The sequence below is a fragment of the Mastacembelus armatus genome, chromosome 12 (genome assembly GCF_900324485.2).
Source record: "Mastacembelus armatus chromosome 12, fMasArm1.2, whole genome shotgun sequence".
NCBI lineage: Eukaryota > Metazoa > Chordata > Actinopteri > Synbranchiformes > Mastacembelidae > Mastacembelus > Mastacembelus armatus.
The window spans coordinates 7,717,488-7,741,249 of record NC_046644.1 but is presented as its reverse complement, the minus strand read 5'-3'; the positions used below and the strand labels follow the sequence as shown (position 1 = coordinate 7,741,249).

At 39.5% G+C, this 23,762-nt stretch overlaps 1 protein-coding gene across 2 annotated transcripts in view; it reads right to left on the bottom strand.

Moving 5' to 3' along the window:
* Positions 1–23,476, bottom strand: part of lpar1 (lysophosphatidic acid receptor 1) — a 29,747-nt gene extending 6,271 nt beyond the window's left edge. The window contains exons 1-3 of one of the 2 annotated variants that reach the window (XM_026297590.1): positions 23,391–23,476; positions 22,686–23,163; positions 9,343–10,098 (exon numbers count right to left, since the gene is read on the bottom strand). In XM_026297590.1, the coding sequence (XP_026153375.1) occupies positions 9,343–10,081 (739 nt within the window). In that variant the 5' untranslated portion in view covers positions 10,082–10,098; positions 22,686–23,163; positions 23,391–23,476. Of the gene's footprint in view, positions 1–9,342; positions 10,099–22,685; positions 23,164–23,390 lie in introns of those variants that run through there. The other variant, XM_026297591.1, reaches the window with a different exon arrangement.
* Between the last annotated feature and the right edge of the window lie 286 nt (positions 23,477–23,762).

Genomic DNA, 23,762 nt, shown 5'->3' with positions numbered 1-23,762 from the left:
TCAGATAAAACAAAAATTCCATGGTAACTGTCAACCACATTTTTTTTTCCCTAGAAAATCAAACAAATCCTAACTTCACTTCATTTCATTTTAAAACACACCATATGACTTTAGGTTTAGCAAGCCATAAAAATTCCATCATCCTCCATTATCTCTCCCATCTACAGAAACAGACATGACCTCTGCCACATCTTTACTAGTCCATCATCCTATCTACAACCTTTTAACCTGCGTGCGTACAGTGATTCTTCATTTTCCTGATGTGATGAATTGTGTTAGCACTCAGGAGGGAGGATCATTGACTCATTTCTCATGACTAGCAGGTTCAAGTGTTCTGAATTTAGTCCTCAGATGCCATTTGTCATAACTAAAAGACAACTTTAGGACATTGCACTCTGTAGGTGAGAGACAGAGATAAAATTGACAGGCAGGCCTGTTATCTGTTATGGGTTTGCAGGCAGCAGCTGCATCGAGGGGGTGACCTCATTTCCCAGTTATGCATGCAGACTCTCCAAAGTTAGATAGATTTCTCAAATGTTTTGCAGCCCATCAGAGAAACTATCTGAACAATTTGTCTGTCAGTGAAATATTTTATTCTGAACAGGACAAGGCTCAGTACTAAAATGTCTATATTTTTATTTTGAGGAAACGGTGCGATCTGCCACTTCCATTAGATTCATTCCTTTCTACATAAATGGCGTGCAAAAATATGTACCATTGCAGGATTTTTGTCTTGATTTTCTCTCAGAATGAGAATGATTTTTTTTTTTTTTTTTTAAATCAAGCAATGACCTCAGAGATTTCACCTCAGCTTCTTTAATTTCCTCTATGATTCCTGGGGTATGCGGCTGCTTGTGTTATCACTTTCATTTCGAAATTGCCTCTTTACATTGTCCAAAACTTTGCCTGGATTACCGCCACCACCCCATACTGTAGATCCAGCATCACTGCCACACGATGCTCATGGAGGGTAAACCAGTTTTTGTTTTTGTTAATGGAAAAAACAAATTTTTTGTGGATGATTTGAGTAAATCATTTGGCCTTGTCACTACTTGAAAATGCCACATGGAGGGAAAAGAGACTGGAGAACTGGAAAGTCAGTGGAGGAGAGTAAATAAACACAGTTTCAAAAACAGGCCAGGAAAATTTGGAAATATATGGAAAACTACGACTACCACTTTCCAGGTCTTGGTAGAGTGGAACTTACATAGAAGCCACAGGCATATGTGGGTGTTAGTACAAAATGTAAAAATACTTACAGTAAGCAATTACTGTGAGGTTGAAAATAAGTAAATACTTTTATTAAATGATTCAAATTTTTGATTTACTAAGTCATAATAGTGGGATACTATGTGGTGATAACTGATTAAACCAACATGACTTTCCAAGTCAAAATCATGAGAATAATATATCAGTATTATGAGTTGGCATGGCAAATATTATGAAAGTCAAATTTAGACTGAAAACATGTAGATTTTGACCCTGCCTCAATATTACAGTTTATCAAAAGTCATTATTTTCATTGCTAACTTTCATTCTTTTTCCCCTTTTCCTATCAGAAATGAGCTTCCAAAAGAATGGGAACAGAGGGCTCTGGGAACAAAAATAAGGAATTAATAGAGACCAGATTGTGGAAATTAACCCCACAGTCCCACAAACACACATCCACTTGTGTAAAAATGAGGGTAGACTCGGATAAACACTCACATGTGCAGACACAAACACACGCAAATACTCACTTACATAATTATACATGGCACAAAGACAGATGGAGCACTCAAATGCGATGTGAAACATTTGGAGAAAGCGCCTAAGAAAAGTGCCAGTTGAACCCCAGCCTGCTTAACCTTATGGCCAACATTACAATTATTATTGTTGAAATGATTTAGAGGTTTTGTCTGGCTCTGCACCTCCTCCTCCAAATTAGGAAATGTGATTCTCTCTTCTAATCTAACCTCGTCTCAGTAAGAAGTCTTTGTGCTAATGCCCGGTGTCGTGTTTCATGCATTTGTCGTATTTAAGATGCTTATGACATTGCTTTTTACTGTAAATGACACAGTCTGTTCTTATTCAGCGACAGCAATGTGTTCTGTTGCCCTCTGCGATGAGTATTATGATGAAGAATCACACAAATATGAGGCTGATTGGCTTAAAGGATCAAGCTAAAGGTTTTGCATGTTTAGCCCTTTAACTAGAAATGGCATGTTTTTTTGATTGCCTGCATTTTACGCTGCCATCAGTTTTCACTTATTTTGCTATGCTTTGAAAAACAACTTGCAGAGATTTGAAACATGCCCATGAGAGATAATGAGCATTTTATTATCCATTTTTAAATTGTCAAAGTTAGATTAGTGGTTACGCATAAAAGAAAACATACTAGTCTCATCTCAGATGCTGCTGTAATGGTCTTCCACATATAGAAAAACAGGTAATTATTGCACCAAAAGATGATTTTCATCCCATAACATATGAAAATGCTGATATGGTGCTTAGTTAACATTAAGGAAGGCTGTGCAGTGGTTAGCACTGTCTCCTCACAGCAAGAAGGTTCCGGTTTGAATCTCGTCTGATCCTGGGAGTTTTTATGTGTGGAGTTTGCTTTATCTACATGTGCATGTGTGGGTTTTCTTCCTCCCACAGTCCAAACACATGCAGGTTGAGGCTAGGCTAATTGGTGACTCTGAAACTGCCTGTGTGTGTGTGGATGTGACAGACCGGTGATCTGTCCAGGGTGAACTACAGATATGGCAACAAACTGTTAGCTATAAACACACCACTGCTGGGACTAATATTCAATTCTACTCATTTAAAATGATCTACAGTATTGTCCTGTATCTGGTTTAACTTGAAAACAATTTGCTACAAATACATACAGTAATGCAGCATCTGGTATGGTGCAATGTTAGCAACAGAGCAGATAACCACTTTGAAATAATGTGGTGAAACTCTCAAGTCAAGTGTCAGGGCTGTTTTTTTTTCCTGTTCTTCCTCCTCTGCAGACATTATGGTGTGAATGAAGCAATACAGAGCTGTGTCTCACACCTCTGACACTCTACAACATGCTGATGCTTTCCACATGTAGTAACATACTTAACTCTATGGGGTATCTTGGGTTTCCATGCATATACTATTATTTCTTATATGTCTTCATGCTGGTTTAGGTTTACACTAATGTGAGATCCTCTCGGGTCCTTAAAAATGAATAAACATCAATGTTAAATTACTGCTGTGGTTTACTCCCTTTCTTCCCATTAATTACTCTATCTAGTTTCCTGCCTCCATCCCCTTCACTCCTTCCCCATACTTTTATCTGTTATGGGCTATTTTAAATTTTTCCTGTCTTTTCTTTGTGGTTTATCTGTATTTCCTTCATCTGACCATACTCACGTATTCATTTCTGTAACATATCTTCCTCTCTTCCTCACCTAACCCAAACATTATCTGTGGTCAGCCCATTAAAGACATATACAAGCCATTATGTACATTTCTCAAATGGCCCACTAGTTTTATAGTTGTCTGCACATGGATTGATTTCTTCTTCCCTACTTCCCACATCAGTACTTACTTACACACACACACACACTGGAGATTAGATATCAGTTCACATTCAGTAGCTGAATGTTTACAGATACTGATAAAGATGCTTGTGGTGTACACAGTGATGGAGTCTGGTGGTGAAGTCACACTGATCTAATGGTTAGAGAATAACCCTTCTGACTGGAAGTACAGTGAGTTCTTTGAAATAGCAATGATGATGTCTTCTATTTTTTTCTTCTCGATTAACACACAAAAACCTGACAGTATATGCAGAAGCAGTGACTGACATCTCTGCTGAAATTTCTAGTTTTTAAACTTTCTTTCCTCAGTATTATAATAAAAAGGACAAAAAAACAACAGGAAAAGCATTGATACTGTACTGCCAGTTCAGTTCTGTCCTGTAGCCATTCTTTTGATGAATTTTTCTGCATATGCTTTTCTTTCTCTTTTGCTTGTTTGGTATCACCAGATTCTGTGAATTTTGAACTCAGCTTCATTTTGATTAGAAATCACTTTGCAGTTCTGTCCCAGAATACACTAAAAACAATCACCTGGTCACATACAGGACCATGCAAACGTTTCAGGCACTAAAATACACAGGGGATGGTTTGAATATTAAATCGTTTTTCATTCATCAATTAACTTCAAGTGCAGTAAAGGGAACCAAACCTAAATCTAATCAGTATTTGCAGCTCTGCCCTTTTGGCCTTAAACCAGCAACAGTTCTCTCTGGTTTGACCTGCACACAGTTTCTCCTGGTACTTGGCAGAAAAAGCAAGTTTAACTGGGTAACCCTTAATTCCACTTTAGGCTTACAAAAGCAAGCTGACTGTGTTTCTACATGGAAAGAAAAGCTGCTGCACTGAGAAGTAAAATATGTTTTAGATGCACAACATAGAGGCATTCAGTGATACAATGATATGTTTAAGGAGAGGTGGGAGTTTGCCAGAAATTAACAACTGATGCTGCTGACACAAGATTCATAAGGACAGATGCTGCCATTGAGTGATTAGGAAAGCTGCACTGTGACCAGTAATTTCTTGCATTACGCCCTTTATACATACACACACACACATGCATGCACAACTAAACACAAAGAAAACAGCTGACAGTGAGATGCATACCAGATATGTTTCCACCCTGACAGTGGACTGGAGGGTTTGGCTCATAGTTAGCCCTGATTGGTTCTGCTCAGCCAGAAGACGTACATATACTGTAATGTTACAGTGACAGATGTGTGTGAATGTGGAGGTTTGTGTGTGTGAGCACATAACTGGCATTATCTGTCTTTTCTTTGAAATCTAGATATGATCATCTGTGCGTCTTTAGTTTAAAATTAATTGGCTATAGACTGTGATTCTGAAACAAGTGTAAGTCAGTCTAATGGCATCTATGTGCATGTGTTTGAGCGATGGTATGTCTTGGCGCTCCGCACTGTCTGACGATGCAACCGCATGCAACAGCGTGGGCTTTAACATAATCAAATCATTCACAGAAACCTCATACTTGAGCTACCACCTGACACACAGACACACACACAGTGAAGCGTGATGAGGAGAATTTCTGTTGGTGTCATTCAAACGTTTTATTCCCCCCCCCACAGAGAAACATAGTAGCCGAAAGCCTGCAAAACTGTCTGTGACCTCAGGTGTCAGCTTTTTGCACTAAATCAGGTTCAGTTGACTATTCTATGAAATAAAGTTTCAGCTTCACAGATTTTGGCACCCTTTTAAGAACAAAACATAGTGCACTCACTTTAAGTCTGAAGCAATATAAATATTATCCTCCATTCTTGATGCTTTAGGGATGAGGCTGTGTGCAGTTCTGTCCTGGAGATCATGGTGTCAAATGGTCTTGCACTTGTAGAGTGCTTTGCTACACTCAAGTGCACTCAAAATGCTTTTACACTATTCACCCATTCATGCACACAATCACTCGCACACTCATACACCAATGGAACAGCCACCAGGGGCAACTCGGAGCTGTGTCTTGCCTAAGGATACTTTGGCATGTGGACTAGTGAAGCCACAGATTGAACCACCAACCATTTGGTTCATGCTCTACCTGCTGTAATTCCTGAGCCACAGCCATACCACCTGGTATGGATCTCTTAAACAAAAATACAGTACTTAGCAGGACATATCAAAGATGAAAAATTAACTTGTCAATGCTTCCTGGACATCAACACCAATTCTGACTCTGCATTTGTGCACCAGCAAAAGCAGAGTGGAGTGTAAGCAGTGTATATCTTTACAAGATATATTAAAAATCATAGAAAGATGTCTTTGGCAAAGTAATTCATTTCCCCATCGTTTGACTAAGTACGTCACAGTTTATGTGAGTGGAGCCAACCTTATGTCCCACTGTTCTTTATTGAGGCCAAGGGTTCATGTGAATGTGAGAAAAACTGTGAAATGTTCCTGTGGTTATGCATGTGTGCAAGTGTGTGTAACCAACTTTGTCATTTTTTTTTCCAACCCCCCTCTTATCCCATCCTTCTGAAAAGAAACCACCGTGGCTGGTTTTACAGCATCCTAAGAGAGGCAAGTGGAGAGGGCAGCAGGCAGCAGGGGAACAGTAACTGTATTATCATCTGGTCAGCAGATGGGAGAAGCTGGACATAGAATTGCTGTGGGGTTTACTTTCTGGTCAAGCAGCAAAGGCTGAACTCATCGTAACCTTCCCATAGGAAGTCGAACATAATCAAAACACACAACCCAGCGACAACTTTAACCTCACTAGAGACTGAATGCCTTTTGACCTTTTTTGTTGTACACTTTGAGTAACAAGAACAGCCAAAAAGGCATTTTTCTAAATGAAACAGGACAGAAGTAACCAAGAGATGTGAACCAGTGACTGTGCGTGTGTGTACTGTACTGTGATTGTACTTTCAACTGAAAACAGGCATGTACCTCCCTTCTATCGGTGCAACAAAAAATATGTGGTATCATATTAATCCTCCTCAGTGCTTAAAAATGACCTCACTCAGAAAAAGCAGTGGATTCCAGACTAAACCAAAACACATCACACCCTTGCTCAAAACTTACTTTCCCAGTATGGGCTTGGCATCAGTAAAAAGAAACCAGGATGTTTTCTTCAGAGATTCCAAAATTTTTTATTCTAATAGATAATAAAACTTGATTTGATTAATTGTTTAAATCAGCTTGTCTGTGTAGTTCAGACTAGTTGTAACTAGATGCAACAAATCCTAACAAAGCAAGTATAATGTAATGCAAACACATGCAAATTTATTGAACTTTCCTTTGGTAAATTGTTTATAAATTCATACTGTTATATCACTGACCCCAAGCCAAGGCTTAACTTGCAGAGCCTGATATTAAGAAGCTCTTGAAATGGGGCGTGGAGGCTGGTTTGAAGAATCCACGGCTGTTTCAGGATGTAGTTACTTATCACCATCTGGAACATGTCTGCATTTATTAATAGATTTTCATTTTCGATAGAAACGAGTGTTATTGGATTACTTTTCTCTGTAGACTACTTAGTGCAAGAAAGCAGGAACAGCTGCAATGACAGAACTGGACTTTCCAAACTTTCTCTTAACTCCAAATGAAAGTACAGTTAAATCGACAACGTTGAGACTATGTGGCTCTGCTCATTCAGTCAAATACACACACACAGCATCTCTAAGCAGCAGGAAATGTATCTTCTTCATTATACATTCTGCAAGCTACAGAGGACTTTCTGCTGTCCACTGCAGTGAATTAAGTGTTGCGTAAAGACAACAGAGGCAACAGGATGAGATAACACAGCACACAGGAGATAAATAACATGGAAATCCTTGGGTATGTTTTGTCTAAGACCAACACATCCTGTTTCATGGCACTTTACATGGCACTTTACACAGAGTTAGGTTAGTCTGCTACTGTTTCATATAATCAGTCAGTCCACGCATTAAAAAAAGACTGCTATGCCTCTATTTATTACAAACCACTGAAGAGGCCTGGAGACTTGCAAAGTGTGAAATGTATCACAACTGAACACGTGGACATAAACCTGTCAGACACAGCACACACAGCTTAGCTTGAAGAGAAAGCAAGCACCATTTCATTAGAGGACAGCCTCGCCACTGCAGTTATGGACTGACAAGAAAACAAGACAACAATATGACACTGAGGGATAATTCTGGATTATTACTTATGGATTTGGCAATAAAAAGTGGTGTGCTGGGGCTCGTAAAAATTCTTACATCATAAATAATGCAGGTAGTTGGGAGGCTAAAGAGCATGTATAGTGCTTGTCATGAAGATAATCTGCAGACTACTTTCTTACCTTCCTGTAAACATTTCTTGAAAACTCCTTTATAGGTGATTTTCTACAATATTAGGTCATTGTTAAGAGTGAAAACCTGCAGTAATATTTTATCTCCGCAGATTTAATATTGCATTCAACAAGCTTTGATAAGAGTAATGTAAACCTCCCCCAAACACGAAGTGTCTGAGTCTGGTTTGGAGTTTTATGGTCTCCCACACAAAAGTTACATCTATCAGAGCACAATGGCAGCAATCGCTCTGCGTCTTCTATTCTTAGCATTAACATTAAAATAAAAATAAACTAAATAAAATGCAACGGTGTCTTGATTCATAAGTATATCAGAACATATTAGTATTGCACTGAACCGCACTGCACTATAAGAGTTCATGTATACTGGCTTGCAGTAGTGCCAGGCAGACACGGTGCTTGAACTCAGTGACCCATCAACAGATTCATTGTTCTGTTGCTGCTGATGACTTCAGATATTGCACTCTGCTGCACAGACGAGTTAACAAACAAGCATACATGCACAGGGGAGTAGAAAGCTCATAGGAACAAGATAGCTTATATGTAGCTTATATTCCATATTTAGAAAGCGAGGCACAAGTAAAATTACTATTTATAATAAAATGTGCATGCAGCACTCATCTTGGCATTTCAAACACTTTCGGTTTCCATATATAACCTTTGATAGATCTCTGTCAGCTTTCGCTAGCAAGAGTGATACATATTTTAGTGACAAATAAGAGCCAGTAGACTGCAGAAAGTTTGCTCTATAGACAATAATAAACAAAGCATACGTGTCCCAGAACAAAGGCTGAGAAGCCTCCTTCACACAGCACCAGTGTCAAAGGATTTGGTAAGCAACATTCCAGCTGTTTGACTGTTGTACAAGAGGAGCATAGAGTCATGGTGAATATATTTATTAGAAAATATATCTATTTGTGTAAAAACCCTCATTCACAGATACTGTCAAATACTGAATTTAAGTGTTAATTATCAGCCACACAAATCCCTGAAAACAGATTTTGAATAATGATGTTTTGTCCCCTATAACCATATGATGCACTCATCAATTCATTCAGTCACTGACTGATGCCACTGATGCAGGGATTCATGCAATTTAAGGCACAAAAACATTGCACTGTGATCTTCTCTCTAGCTCCCAGCCATTCCTGTTTACTTTATACCCCCTTTGTGAATGCACATCTCACTAATGATGTTGCCCATCTTAAAGCTTGGTAGAGATAGATACATATACAGTGGTGTGAAAAAGTGTCGGCCCCCTAAACCTAATAACTGGTTGGGCCACCCTTAGCAGCAAATAATAAAAACCTTCATTTAACTACTGCATGATGTGTTTACTTTTGTTATCTTTGACTAATATTTAAATTTGTTTGATGATCTGAAACAAAGTGTGACAAACATGCAAAAAAAAAAGGAAGGAAGGGGGCCAACACTTTTTCACACCACTGTAAATGCAGTGGTTAAATAATTAATAGCTATGAATAGATAGGACAATAGATTTCTTACCCAGCACAATTGCCACAGTTTTCAGCAGAGACATCATGGTATCTCGGTTGCGCCGTGGTCCAGAACTGTGCCTTGACATCCTCATGGTCCTTTGTCGCACATACATAAAGATGTGGGCATACAGTGTCACCATGACAACAAAAGTCACCAGGTTAAACACTGCCCAGAAGACTAGGTAGGAGTTGCTGTAAAGCGGCGCCATGTTGGAGCAAGACCTGATACTACAGATGCAGTTCCATCCCACACTGGGAATGGCCCCCATGACTATAGACATGGTCCAGATTATGACAATCACCACCACTACACGTCGGTTGCTCATGCGCGTGTGTAGTTGCATGCGGAACACGGTGATGTGCCGCTCGATGGCAATAGCTAGAAGATTGGCCACAGATGCCGTCAGGCTGGTGTCAATCAGACCCTGGCGTAGCAGCCATGTCGAAACTGTCAGACGCCTCGTGTTTGGTCCTGTGTTGAACATCAGGTAGAAGTAAGCCAGTCCAGCAAAGAAGTCAGCAGCTGCCAGGTTGGCCATCAGGTAGTAGATGGGAAAATGGAATCTCCTGTTGACGTAGATGGCGATCATCACCAGAAGGTTGGCGAGCATGATGAAGATGCACACGGTGATGCCCAGGCCCATCACCAGCCTGCTGACGGTGTTCCAGTCAGTAGCCAGGTACTTCCCGCTGCGGTTGTAGAAGAAGGCGATAGTCTCATTGTAGTAGCACTGTTCCTCATCCATGGTGGCAGTGGAGCTTCCTGAAAGGAGAAAATATTTAACATTAAATTGTTATTTATGTGAAGTATGTTAATGAAACAAGGTGATGCTTTCACCAGAGCAGTTATTTTATCTTAAAAAGCAGTGCATTTTTCATATGCACTGATCTGAAACACTGCTCATCTTCTCAAAACAATATTAACAAATAGAAAAATACCATGGAACTGCTAGATTACATCAGCAGATCACACCATCCAGTTCTCTTGAATTCGGTGGGTTAGAGATGTTTACAAGATCACAGAATTCAGACTAAACAAGCAATGGAAAAGTACAAAACCAGGTAGTTCAATCAAAGATATTGCAAGACACTACATGGATTTTTCAATTTGATTGTATTATTGTGTAAATGAAACCTAAAGCCCAAGAGATAAACAATCAAGCTTACTGAATTTTGCCTAGGAACTGTACAGATATCAGTGACATTATAGAATAAACAAATCCATTTATATGAAACAGACAGGCCTCTGTGCTCATGTCTGAGCATTTCTTATTTTCATGCCTGAATGAATCTTTTTCAGAAAATGCCTATAGTCTACTTTCATAATGCTCAATAGAATGCAGTGCTTTAGGAAAGCCTTTTCCTGAAAACATGGAAACAACAATCCCCTTTGGATTTAGACAGGACCTGACTGGTAGTCATTTCTCTGTGTGTGTGTGTGTGTAGCCCTGACTAATGCACAGACAGAAAGCAGTCATCATGCAGACAGCTGATTTATAAGAGCAAACACTATATTAATAAAACTGTTTTCTCATCTGGTTAAGCTTCAGAAGTGTTCCTGCTTTACAAAAAAACATGGAAAATGAAACAGCAACATGACATAAAGAGTCCAAGACACAAAAAACAAAAATGATGCACATGTGAAAAATGTGTGTGCGTCACTTTGTGTCTCTGTGTGTGTGCTGCAGAACAACACAAATTCTCATCCATACACCCCAGACCGGAAACAGGACCTCAGGGGTAGAGTAGACTGTATTTGTGTGAAGCTGTGTGTGTGTGTTTTTAAGTGAGCCAAAAACAGAGAGGGGTTGAGCAACTTAAGAAACAAGAAGGGACAGAGAATGAAAGAACATGTATGAGACACTTTGGGCCAGTGTCTTTGTGGAAATCTTTTGATTTACCTGCTAATAGGACCACTCCAATCCTTTTGTAGCTCTGCGGTGACACAGCAAAGTCGCAGCTAATTCAAAAATGATGTTTTTTCCCCTCTTCTACTAAAAATGATCACAAACTTCCCTTCTCAAAACTTCACATGAGAGATACTACTGGGAAATATTGACTGTCATATACAAAACATGTTGCACAAAACAGTGGGAGAGTTCTGTTGGAAGCTTTAACCCATAATTTATATCCCGTCTCTAGAAACTTTAGGTTTATGAATGTTGCACTCCTAATCCAAATTCTTCCTATTACAGCAGACTGGCTCAGAATTTTGGCAGTGTGCTCCATCATTGCTTAGCCACAGTGGTTGTGTATTAGCCATGGCGGTGTGCCAAAAACAGTATAAAGGAAGTCCTAATCTATTAAATAAACGGTTTTCTGGACTCTTACAGCTCCAATTTCCTGTGGCAAGCTGATTGGCTGTCCATCTGCACCCATGTTTGCTTGGAGTGGCTTTAAAATGTTATCAGATTCGTTAAAATCGCTATGAAACATTCTATTAGCTGTATTCAATTATTGCTAATTCTGTGCTGCTCCAAATGGGCCGGATGTATGTGCTTAATTTCTCCACATTGGCTTTTGCTGAGAGATGTCCAAGGGCAGCAATGGGTATAAGAAGGACACATTTCTTCATTATTTACTTATTATTTACTGTTTATTTACAATTAATGAAGTTACCAGTGGATTAGAATTTTTTTTTTAAACTAATGTTAAAGACAAAACTAATATGTTCCCAATATTTCTGTCTTCTAATGATAGGGCACATATATACATTGAAACATGTCTTATTTGCTGCAGTCCTACTCTTTGTACTGCCCATTGCTTGGTCCCTTTATAACACTTTCAGTGTAAAAGATGTGGGCACAAAATCAACAATTCTTGTTTTTGGCAATAATTAATTCCTGACTCAAGACTGATTAACGTAAACTTATATTAACTTCAATCACCAGCAAGCAAGAATTTACATACACGCACATTTGGGGATGCAAGTAAGCAAAATTTAAGAAGTGTGAACCTCACGTTTAGGGAAATGAACTTTGGTTATCAGGTAATACATAAAAGCAAACAGACAGAGTTTATCTTCATGCAGACACCATGGCTCCTGAAAGGTCTGTGGCCGAGGTCAAAGTTAAACTCTGTGATGATGCACAGACAGCAGCCTTTTCCTGTTATTTATTTATCTTTTTTTCTTTCCTTTAACCATCTGGGGGATTTTTAATTGCTTTAGAAAGGACAATACTGAACCATCATGTAATTATTAGGTTTTTAATCTTTAGAGAAAGCAGTAAGAGAAGCAGTGCAAGGAGCAGCTGAGTGACAGCAGCAAAACCAATGTAGGACAAATCCACAGTGAGTTTGACAAGTACCACAGCAGATGAAAGTCCATCTATTCTGCCTGTCATCCGTGGTTTGTGGCCATTAAACGTCTGGAGGGAGCAGTTACAGAGGCATTATATGCCTGAGGCGAGTCATCAGTACTAGAAAGTGGAGGAAGTGTCAATGGCCTCTGAGTACACATTCCCAACACTTTCATCAGACCCTTGGAGCCTGCAGCGGGAGATCCTGTCATTGTGTGTGCTTGTGTGTATGTGCTGGTGTGTGTCTGTTTGCTTGCAACAGATGGTGGGTGGGTCTTGTTAAAGCGAAAGATTGAGCAAGAAAAAGGACACAGAAAAAGGGGATTTTAGCTTTCTATGGTCCCGCACCTGGGTGTGGATATGCACACTATAAAAGAGAAAGCTCGAATGACTGCGTTATTGAAGCATTTTAGTGCATGTGTGAGAGCGAGAGAGAAAAGTTGGGGTCTGTGTGTACAATGTGTTGAGAGCCGGGTGTTAAAGATGGAGAACAAAATGGTCACTGTGCTTTAGTGTGTGTCGGCACACTCTCTTCATGCTTGTTAGTAATGTGTGATCAAATCTGGCTGTGTGGAGAGAGAAGAAAGTGTGTTTTGTGCGGGTCTAAGTGTCTAACAGGCCGTGATAAGACCACCCTGGAATCCACCCAAGTGAGGTCATAACTCAAGTATGAGCACCAAAGCTACATTCACATATTTTGCATACGTATTGAGCAATGTACAACAAATGAACACACACACTAATAATTTTACCTTCTCTCTCACTATCAAACATATTCACACTTTGAATGTTTTGCAAGTGAGTACGAAAAAACATTAAATTACACACCTGAACAAGCTATTTCTACAACTCCTTCTTTTTGGAAGGTACTAATACTCCAATACAACCAAACATTCAAGCCCCCCTTCTTGCAGTACCATCTATTTTAACAGTGATGTAAAAAAGGGCCCAAAAATATTAATACTGTGGTCAGTTATGGTGATTGTCTTGATGACGATGAGCCAGGTGTGTCTCTGAATTCATCATCAATCCTTCTGGTTGTTATTGTTAAAACATAACATTAGATTAAAGCTTAAAGAGGGACACCACAGGATTTCAGGTATGACATGTTATTTCTACACTGAGACAAAGTTTAGTCTGTGTTAGTGAGCAGTATGTCTGGCTGTTCTCTGATCTGGGAGTCCATACTGATTTATATCCCAAGCAATTCATAAAAAAAGATTCATAGTTAAAAAAAAAAAAGACAAGTTTAAAAAATGAGTTTGACTGAATCGTACACAGTTTACACACCAATTTACCAAAACACAGTTGTGTGAAATTGTCTGCATATGAATCCATTCTCTGCTAAACAAAAGACCTGAACGCTATTAAAGTGATTTGTAGTTTTGCAAGAAATTATCAAACAATACACCTTCTGGCTTTGGTTAAAATGTAATTATATAAATCTCACTTGGTAGTAAAGTTCAAACAAAAATCGGTAATGTTTTATTATCCAAAAAACAGTCCTGGAGTTCATCAGAATAGCATCTCAGACTAAATTCTTGGCTCTGTGGTTTGGAGCTTTGAAAGATGCATAAATTATCATACTGCATGATCATGTTATACACATCTGGGGGTATGATCATGATTCTTTAGGACTAAAACTATTTTTAGGATACAAAATAAATCACCCAGACTGTGGAGCTCCAACTGTGCACTGCATAAACAAGAGTTTGATGTGAATGAGTTACAGAGGAAACATCTGAAAGTGTCTTTCTGAAAAGAAGACGACAGCATTAGAGTGACACTCGTGCTGCCTCTGTCAGCCAGGTTTGTGACTTCACAATTAGTTTCTTTGCTAATTACTTTAAAGGAAGAGACCTCTGTTTCTCACTTTATACACACTCCATGTCAGTGTTCCATTCTTCTTCCATCTGCTCTCATATAGGCGAAAATGCCTTAACATGTCTTTCTTCCCAAGCCATGTTCTTGTCTTCTTTTAGTTCACTTTCTCCTGATTTGTTTTTGTCTTTCCTTACATCCTGCAGTCATTTACATCCAAAAGCTGTTCCACAATTTCTTCATTCCCTTCTTTTCTTACTATTACCTTTTTATCTGATCTCTCCTCTTACATTCTGCTCTTTCTGAAGTTGCTCACCCTTTTCAGTTTGCTACCACTTTTTCTTCTCTCCTTAACTCTTTCTCACACAGCCCTATCCTTCCCTTGTCTTTCTCTTGCTTTGCCACCCATCATTCTTTTCTCACCTCTCCGCCCCTTTCCCTTTAGTGTCTCTCTTCTCTCCCATTCTGTCATTTTTATTTTCCTCAGCTTTCCTCTCCTGTCACCTCCTCTCCTCTTCGCTCCTCTGCCTCCCCGACCTACCCCGTCTCCTCTCTGCCAGCTCTCCACACAATGTGCCCATTGTTTCCACACTCACACCCCAGAAAGCAGAGAAGCAGAACTTCTGCAACGCAGAATACACACCAGCGCTCACACATAGGCTGTCATTCTCTAACTTTCTCTTTAACATCACTGCGCACACACACACACAAACCTCTCACACATACTCTCAGTTGCTGGTCAGGACAACGGTTGGATTGAGGGCTGGTGTTGAGTCATGTGTGACTGCAGCCGTGACAGGCTGATTCATGGCTCATCAGTGGATGATACTCCTCTCAGCACTTATTCACTTCCATCTCAGCACAAAAAGCCTCAAACTAACCTGTTCAGTCATTAAATCTGGTGACTAGAATAGAAAAAACTGTGATTCATCTTCCAAACTCAGCTATAACAGAACAGGAAACATATTCAAAGTGGCCTTGGAAAGTCAGTAATGTATAACCTTGTTCACATTATGAAGCAAACTCATCTAGGCCATGTACCTCACCACTGTAAGTATTATTTGTAATTGTTGTCAATGATTTTATTGTTGAATGTTTACATCAAATTAATTAATTAATTCATTCTACATGGTTACTGGACCAGACTGAAGAATAGAATAGAGTAAGATCAAGAAACATTTTTTCCCATACGGACCATATTGGACTTGACCAGACAATAAATATTTCCTAAATCTCACAGCATAGACCAGCAGAAGCTGTATGATACAAACCCATAGTGTGTACAGGTATGTGTCAAATGTTTCACACTTAAATTTAGTGGAAATTCTGACAACTAGTAAGTGGCACAGGGTGTTTCACTTCTTTTTCTACTTTGTGCTCCGATGCATGGGAATACATGAGCCAATCAAACATGAGTTTAAGGTATTTCCAGAGTCTAGAAATTCATATGTTGGTTGGACATGGAATAAATAAAGATAGATTTACAACTGTTTACAACAGTTGAACTAATTTTTACTTTCACACATGAGCATGCTCGCTTAGGCTAACATACAAATACACAGTATTGCACTTGAAGTGATAAAGCAGGGGAAAACCTGAAACCCAGGAACTGAAAATCATAACATTAAAAGTACCTGCTTCAAATGTGGTTGTTTTAGAAAGACAAGCTTCCCCAACCAGAGCGTAATGTCAAAGAGGACAAACTGGGAGATGCTGATGCTTTTCTGACACAGAAAGATACAGTAGAAAGTTAACTTTACAGTTCACAGTTCTATGATGACAACCAAACTTCTACAACTATTTAACAACTGGATCCAGATGAACAGCCACTACCATATGTTTTGCTTAAGTTTATTGTTGGGTGTGTTCACTCATCCTCTAATGAAATCACACTATTGGAGACAGATTCCACAGATTACATCACTGTAGCTTAGATGCCACATGGGATTGCGTCAGTGCGGTCTACTAAGTCTTCAGAGGTTGACTCTTCAATTTCATCACTGGAGGCTGTGGACTGTTTAATGTCAAAATCCTGAAAGCTTCCACTGATAACAAATGCATCTGACCAAATTCATCAAGTTTTGGTTACAATATGCATTAAAAATTATGATCTTCCAATACAAGGGCGTTTAAAACTGCAGGAAGAAAACATCTTGCATCTAATCTAAAATCCTTGAAAATTCAAACAGTGGCGTCAGTATACTGGTTGGCTTTTCTTTGCATTGTCCCCCCCAGTTGTCAATTTTAGAGCAATGCAGCAGGACAATATTTTTAAACACAGACAGGACAACCAAGGAGTTTTTATGGCCAACCAGTGGAATGTTCTTGTCTGGCCAACCCAGTCACCTGACCACCGTCCAACTGAGCATGTTTCACTTGCTGAATAGATTGAAGGCAAAAAGCAAGTGTACACTTTTCGTTTACAAAGAAACCGCAGCTACAAAGTGCCTTTCAAAGGAAGAAAAGAAGAGGTGATAAAAGATATATGATTGTTTCAGAAAGCTATTAAATCCCACACTTAATTCTTTGTAGAACCTTAATTGCGGTTTTTAGTCTCAGAAAAAGCTTTCTGCAGGCTTTCTGCATTTAGACAGTTCCTCCTACTCTTTCTGGTCCCCTCTGTCAGCTTGACTGGTCTCTGAATTGCCTCCTCAGGTCTCTTAACAAATATTCTCCTGGGTTCAAGTCCAGGCTTTGATAGAGCCATTCAAGGACATTCAGTAACGGGCTCCAAACCATTCAAGCCTTGTCTTGTTGTCATGCTGAAAGGTGAACCTTTGCCCTAGTCTGAGCTTGTATGCACTCTGGAGCAGGTTTTCTTCAAGGCTGTCTGAGGATTTAATCGACTGGAGTATTTGATCAAAGAAAAGAATCTATTTGAATACTTACGTAAAGAAAGATCTTCATCCACAGAAACATTTCTAAAACATTTTTTTTTGCCACATCAATTTTGGCTTTCCAATAATGACTGATATTCATCCATCCATCCATCATCTATAGCCGCTTGTTCCTATTTAGAGTCACAGGGATCAGCTGGAGCCTATCCCAGCTCTCTTTGGGTGAAAGGCAGGGGTCCACCCTGGACAGGTCACCAGTCCATCACAGGGCCACATAGAGACAAACAACCTCACACACTCACACTCACTCCTATGGGCAATTTAGAGTCACCAATCAACCTGACATACATGTTTTTGGACTGTGGGAGGAAACTGTGGTTTTTGGAAACCAGAGTACCTGGAGAAAACCCACACAAGCACAGGGAGAACATGCAAACTCCACACAGAAAGGCCCCTGATGGGTTTCAAACCAGGAACCTTCATGCTGTGAGATAATGGTGCTAACCACTCAGGCACCATGCTGCCCACAATGATTGATATCTGTAACACAATTAAGGCAAAAGAGTTTTTCCTTAAGACAGATAGTCCTGCACTAGGCAGCAAACTGTTAAATCACATTCATTAGACTGATGTTTTGCTCTGGTAACGTGTGGTGAAAAAAAACAATAACAGCTAAAAGTTGCCTCATGTCTTAAGCTTTTAAAAGTGTTCCTATTTACTACTACAGCAGTATAGAAATTTTAAGGTGCATACCACTTTACATCATCTCTCCATTCTGCACCACAATAATAATTTCCTGTTATTCACCTCTCTGTTTCTCTATGTCAATGGATTTTTCCTACTTTTAAATGGCTCAAATAAGGACCAGTGAAGTTTAGTGCGACTAAAGCAACTAATTAAATATTTATTTGACAGAACTCAACAACAAACCATCATTGCACTTAATCAACACAAGATACAATTTCAGCAGCAGAGAACAGCACGGCATCAGAGCATACATTTCCCTGCTTTCCATAGCCTACACTGGACAAACTGTAGCAGGCTCCCCTGATATAAACACTGTTATGGGTGAGTCAGCAATGCAATCTCACTGTCATTGTAAAAGAAAAGTGGTTAACTGTATTACTGTTTTATCCTACTTATGGACCACAGAATACCTGCAGACTTCAGTGCACACTTGACATAGGCAAGTCTAAAAGGATAACAGATGCTGTGACATGCATCTGACAAAGAGAAAGTACTGAAATTGTCTGCATACACTGATACATTTATTTAGGCATAGTAAGCTTTAGTTTAAAGTTTTAGCGTGTGGTTAAATTGGAATTATTATCTTTATTTTGCAATAAGTGTCGTTCTGCAAATCTGCCCTGCATGATGTATATGAGTAGCTTCAGCAGTAGGTTTTTGCTGGGTTTAAAAATGATTTCCTCATTTTTGCATATTTTGCTTCTGCTTTCTGGCTTTCCTATGATCAAGCACTGTGGCTTGTGCATAAAAATTTTAAACATCACTGTCACTCTGAAGATGATCATAATTGACTTAAAACACAGTGTGACTGAGGACTGTCAGTCTCAGCACTTTTTGTCTAACATGCATTGCTTTATAACCTTTACAGGAGGTGACAATTTGGAGCTCCTCCTCCTCCTCTAGAAGTCCCAGCACATGCTCTCAAGATACTGTCACATTCACGTCACACTAAAGACAATCTGCAGTGAATTCTGGTTCATTCATTTTACATGCGCAAAATGATCAGCATTATATATGACTGCTACTCTTCTGCGCTATTTCTTTCTAATCATTGCTATATTTTCTTTATGTCTACCTGCATTTCTCTGAGCCACCTGAAAAAAACCGCCCACTGGATTTGAGATGTAGTTCTGGCTGGGGATGAAAATCTAAAATTACTTAAAGTCACACATTTTTCAGTGTACATACCTACTAGGTACTTAGATGGTAGTTACTAGTTGTTCTAGCTCTACAACAATTTTCCTGCACAAGGAAGGATTAATGAAGTGAAGCAACGTGAAAAGGGAAATTATTAAAACACCAGATGTATCCTGTGATAGGGGATGTTGTGAGCAGAAAGGTTAGAGAACCACTGGAACATATGATTAAAAAAAAAAAAGTCTGACTGCATTATTTCCCCACAAACTGGGTATAGCAACCAGTTTCTAAAGATAATGTCAAAAATGTAATATCCTAAACTGCATTATGACACTTAACGGCTTAATAGCACCAGTGTCATAAAACTCACAAGAACAGTTTCCTGTAAAAACCACAGTTTAATTATAGATTAGCTGAATTAATTGAGCTAAGTTCAAGAGAACTTCTGCTAAAAGTAGATCAGATTCTGCCTAAGCAGAACGTAAAGCTATTGTATGTAAAACTCTAAATGCTACAATATGTGTGCATCTGCCTTGACCATGAATTAAACTCAGTCAACCAACCAACCTCTGTCACAGCCCTTCACCAGTACAAGCATTTAGGTTTTTCATCAGTGTGTGCTCTGGTCTTGCAAAGCAGTGAGCACATTAAATGCAATTTTATCAAAAAGTGCAAATCTGAGTAGAAAAGTTTAAATTACCCTCCTCCCCTCCTCCATCCAATCTAAAGAGTGCAAAACCCAATTTAAAAAACAAAAATGAGGGCAGCCTCTCTGCGGTTAGTACCAACCACCCAAAGGTTTCTGATTTAACAGAATATGACGTCTACAAAAATACACCAAGCATTATTGGGACAGTCACAAAACAGTAGGTTTTTAGATTTGTCCTTTACAGGTTTCGACTTCAGCTTACTGACTTTAGCTTCCTACTACACAGGCGACAGATCAATGTGTTAACTAAAAATAGTAAAACCCCCACAGTAGTGTCGCTGTGCAGCGAAACCGTGGCACATGGTGCAGCATTGTGATTGCCAGCCTAACCATGGTCAGCAGTTCAAGAAGTAGTTGTGGTCTAACCACAGAATTGCACAGAAGCTCAAATGACAACTGACAAAAAAAACAAAAAACAAAAAAACAAAACTGTTTCTCAGAAGGCAATAAATATACTGGCAACCTCCACAAATTAATACCCATAATGCAACACTTGGTAATTATTTATCGTCCTTAATATACAAGTAGAAGTCTTGGGTCATTTCCGTGTTCACAAGGCCTTGAACAAAACTGTGACTCTGTTACCTGCATGAATGTGGAAACAATCTGGACGTAGGGAGTAAGAATGGGTGGAATGCAGGTCTTTAGATGAGGGAGGTGGGGGAGAATTCTTGGATGGAGTAATCACAAGACAGACGCTTCAAGGACTCCGTCTTTTGACGGATGTCAGAACTCATGTAGGAAAACATAAAACAGTCATCTTCAGTGGAGGCGGTCAGTCTAACCAGAGGGAGTTCTCTTAGTTTGAATAATAAGGTCAAAAGTCAGAAGCATCAGTGTATTTTTTCCCCCCAATTTTGCTTCACTTCTCTGCACCTCACAAGCTGTGGAATAACTTTTGGATGTTTTTGGTACTTCTGTCAAACTTTGAGGAGTAATAGACTGTGCCGCTTCCTCGGTTACTGAGGAAACCACTGTGCTCCTGAGAATTATCCTGGTCTCATCACAGTATGATTATCCACTGGATAAATCTCAAGATACATGAGCACTTAGAAGACTAATGAATTGAAAATCAGCTGTGAAGTGTTTTGGAAAATCAAATCATAAATCATTAAATCAAACTGAAGCCCAACCTGTATCACTTAAAAACATGAGCTCACACGGATTCCTTTGTAGGCACCTCAGGCATAAGGAAACACTTTTCTGTTTTCATGTCTGCCTGTCAATTACTCTCTCGCTCTCCAGTTTGTCTCCTCATTTCATAACAATTCAGAGTAGGCACACAGGTGCTAAAATATTGCATATTCATTTAGATGCAGGATTTGGCACTAAGGAGACTGAAGGATGAGATAATTCCAACTGAAAGTTTTGGGGGTTATTGACATAAAACAGTTACTGTTTTCCAATATTAGGATATGAGTAAAAAAAAAAAGTAATGTTTTTTTTTTCAAAAAAGGTCAATTTGGAATTAGTCCAATCTCATCTGACACTTACATACAAATTAGTAAGAAGGACTATGTGAAGAAATATCAATAACCAACAAAACTGGTCTTGATTCAATAAACCACATGTCAGGACACCAAAAGGCTTGAGATCATTTTTCTGAGGACTTTCAAAACAAGAAGTATTTCTTCATGTCCATGTCCATCTTCTTATTATTATCATTACCATTATTATTATTACTGTTGTTATTTGCTTGTTGTTTTATTTTCAGCCCAAAGCTGAACACCATATGCTTTTCCACCTCCAGGCACAGCTGCTGGATGGGTCTTAACTTAGTTAAAAACATATACTTTATAAATGTGCCTCAGTGTGAATTGCTCGGTTTAAACTGTAAGGACACAATACTTTGATAATGTGGATTCCGCAATTAACAGCTTGAAAGCCACTGACCTAATCTGTGTGACTCTACATCTTCAAAGACCCCCTGAGGTTCATGGCAGTGGGTGGGAGGTAAACAGAGTTCTCGCTGTCTAGTGAATACACAAACACACTCACTCATCAACACACACCCACCCCTCAAAGCTCACCATTTGAGCATCTGATCAGCATTAATTAGCTATAAGATGACTGGTGATGCAGTAGTTTGGTTGGTTACTTGTATATTATCAAAAATCTCCAGAATGAGAATCGTGTACATAGAAATTCTGAGCGTTTTGGTGGGATGATAAAACCACACCCAGACCTGACCCACATCTTTAACAAACCTCAGCGGGGAGTTTGGGTTAGTTCATGAAATTGCTGAGTTTCAGGTCTTGTAAACGGGGCTCACTACAACGTGTTGACAGTAGATAGCATCAAGTATCAAAAAAGAAAAAAATCCCAAAGAAATTGTCTAGAATTTTTAGATCAGCGTGCAAAAATAAAGACAGATGTCAAATTTTTACTCCAGGACCCAACGCCCGCTGGATTCCCAACTCTCTCCTTTCCTCAAATATTGCTCCAATCCCAAAATTTGGTAACGATCCCAGCTCTGGTGCAACAATCCCTTCATTCCAGCCGCGTCCCCGTTCTCAACCTCTGTAGGCGCACAACTGAGCGTCTCCAGTTGAAATAATGGTGCGCACAGCGGATTCAGGCATCTGCTAATGCCATCAAAGTCTTTATCTGAACCGAAAGCTTTCTCGCCACGTCTACGTGGCAGGTATACTTTGATTATGCAAAGATGCACGCATCAGACATGTATAAGTGGACGCGCTAAAGTTGGAAGAGGGGAAAACAAACTTTTTTTTTTGTGGAACAAATCTGAATTTATGTTGAGTTCATTCAATAACCAGGATAAAAATAAATAAATACTTACGACGTCTCCTTTTTCCAGTGAGAGCAGAAGGTAGGTAGTTTAGCTTACTCCCTGACTGGTTTGTGGATATGCGACTCAAGTAGTTTCGTGCTGCTTGAAATTCCTCCAGCAGACAACTCCTATAGCTCTGCCTGCGCAACTCTCTTGTCAAAGCCGCAGCGGCGTAATATAAGACTCCAGATCCAAGACACAACCAGGTAACCCTTTCATTTTATGTCCGTGCAGATAATCAACATCTCCTCCTCGATTTTTTTTCCCCCACCAGTTTGTCGCTGCTTTTCAAAGTTGTATTTCTGTTTTCCCAGATGAAGAACCTTGGATGCGCAGGGCTGCGTCTCCGTTCCTCTCTGCGCTGGCGCGGTGGCTCCGCCAAAGCTCCGTCTCTTTCTCTCTCTCCTCCTGACCGATCGACTGCCACACACACTCCACTGGAAAGGACTTTTGTCTGCACATGACGTCACTCTCTCACACACGCACACTGCAAAAAAAAAAAAAAAAAAAAAAAGGAGCAAATGAAATAAAGCGTGACATCGAGAGTGAATGAACATCTTATTTTACGCGTTGTTGTGTAACAAGCTGAACTCCAGACTGCTGTAGGAATTTTAAACAATATGACCGAAGACAGGTGAGACTTCACTGGCAACAAGTGCGTTAAATTACCCCGTCTGACATTTCCCCAATGAGCTCATTGAAAAGATAACATACATTAGGATGTACATGTTAGAGAAGACATCTCTTGTAGTGATCGCAGTCGAGAGCTGCTCCTTTTCCCTCCGCGCCTAATTGGAAACACATTTTTTTTTTCAGTAACTTGTTAAGAAAGACTCAGGAAGGGGTGGAGTGAAGCGGAGAGAAAAAAAAGACAACGTGAGGCCTACACCGAATGACTCAAAGACACATTGTATTGTTTACCAATTAACCTTCCACATTTTGGGAAATATTTCCTCCTGTCTGCCGGCGCGTCTGTCCGAGTGAAGTTACAACCTTCTCATATGAAGTTCTCAGGTTGTGAGAAAGTATTTGGTAGGGACAGTTATGTCTGCCAGCGCTTCACCATCTGTGAACACTTAAGGAGGT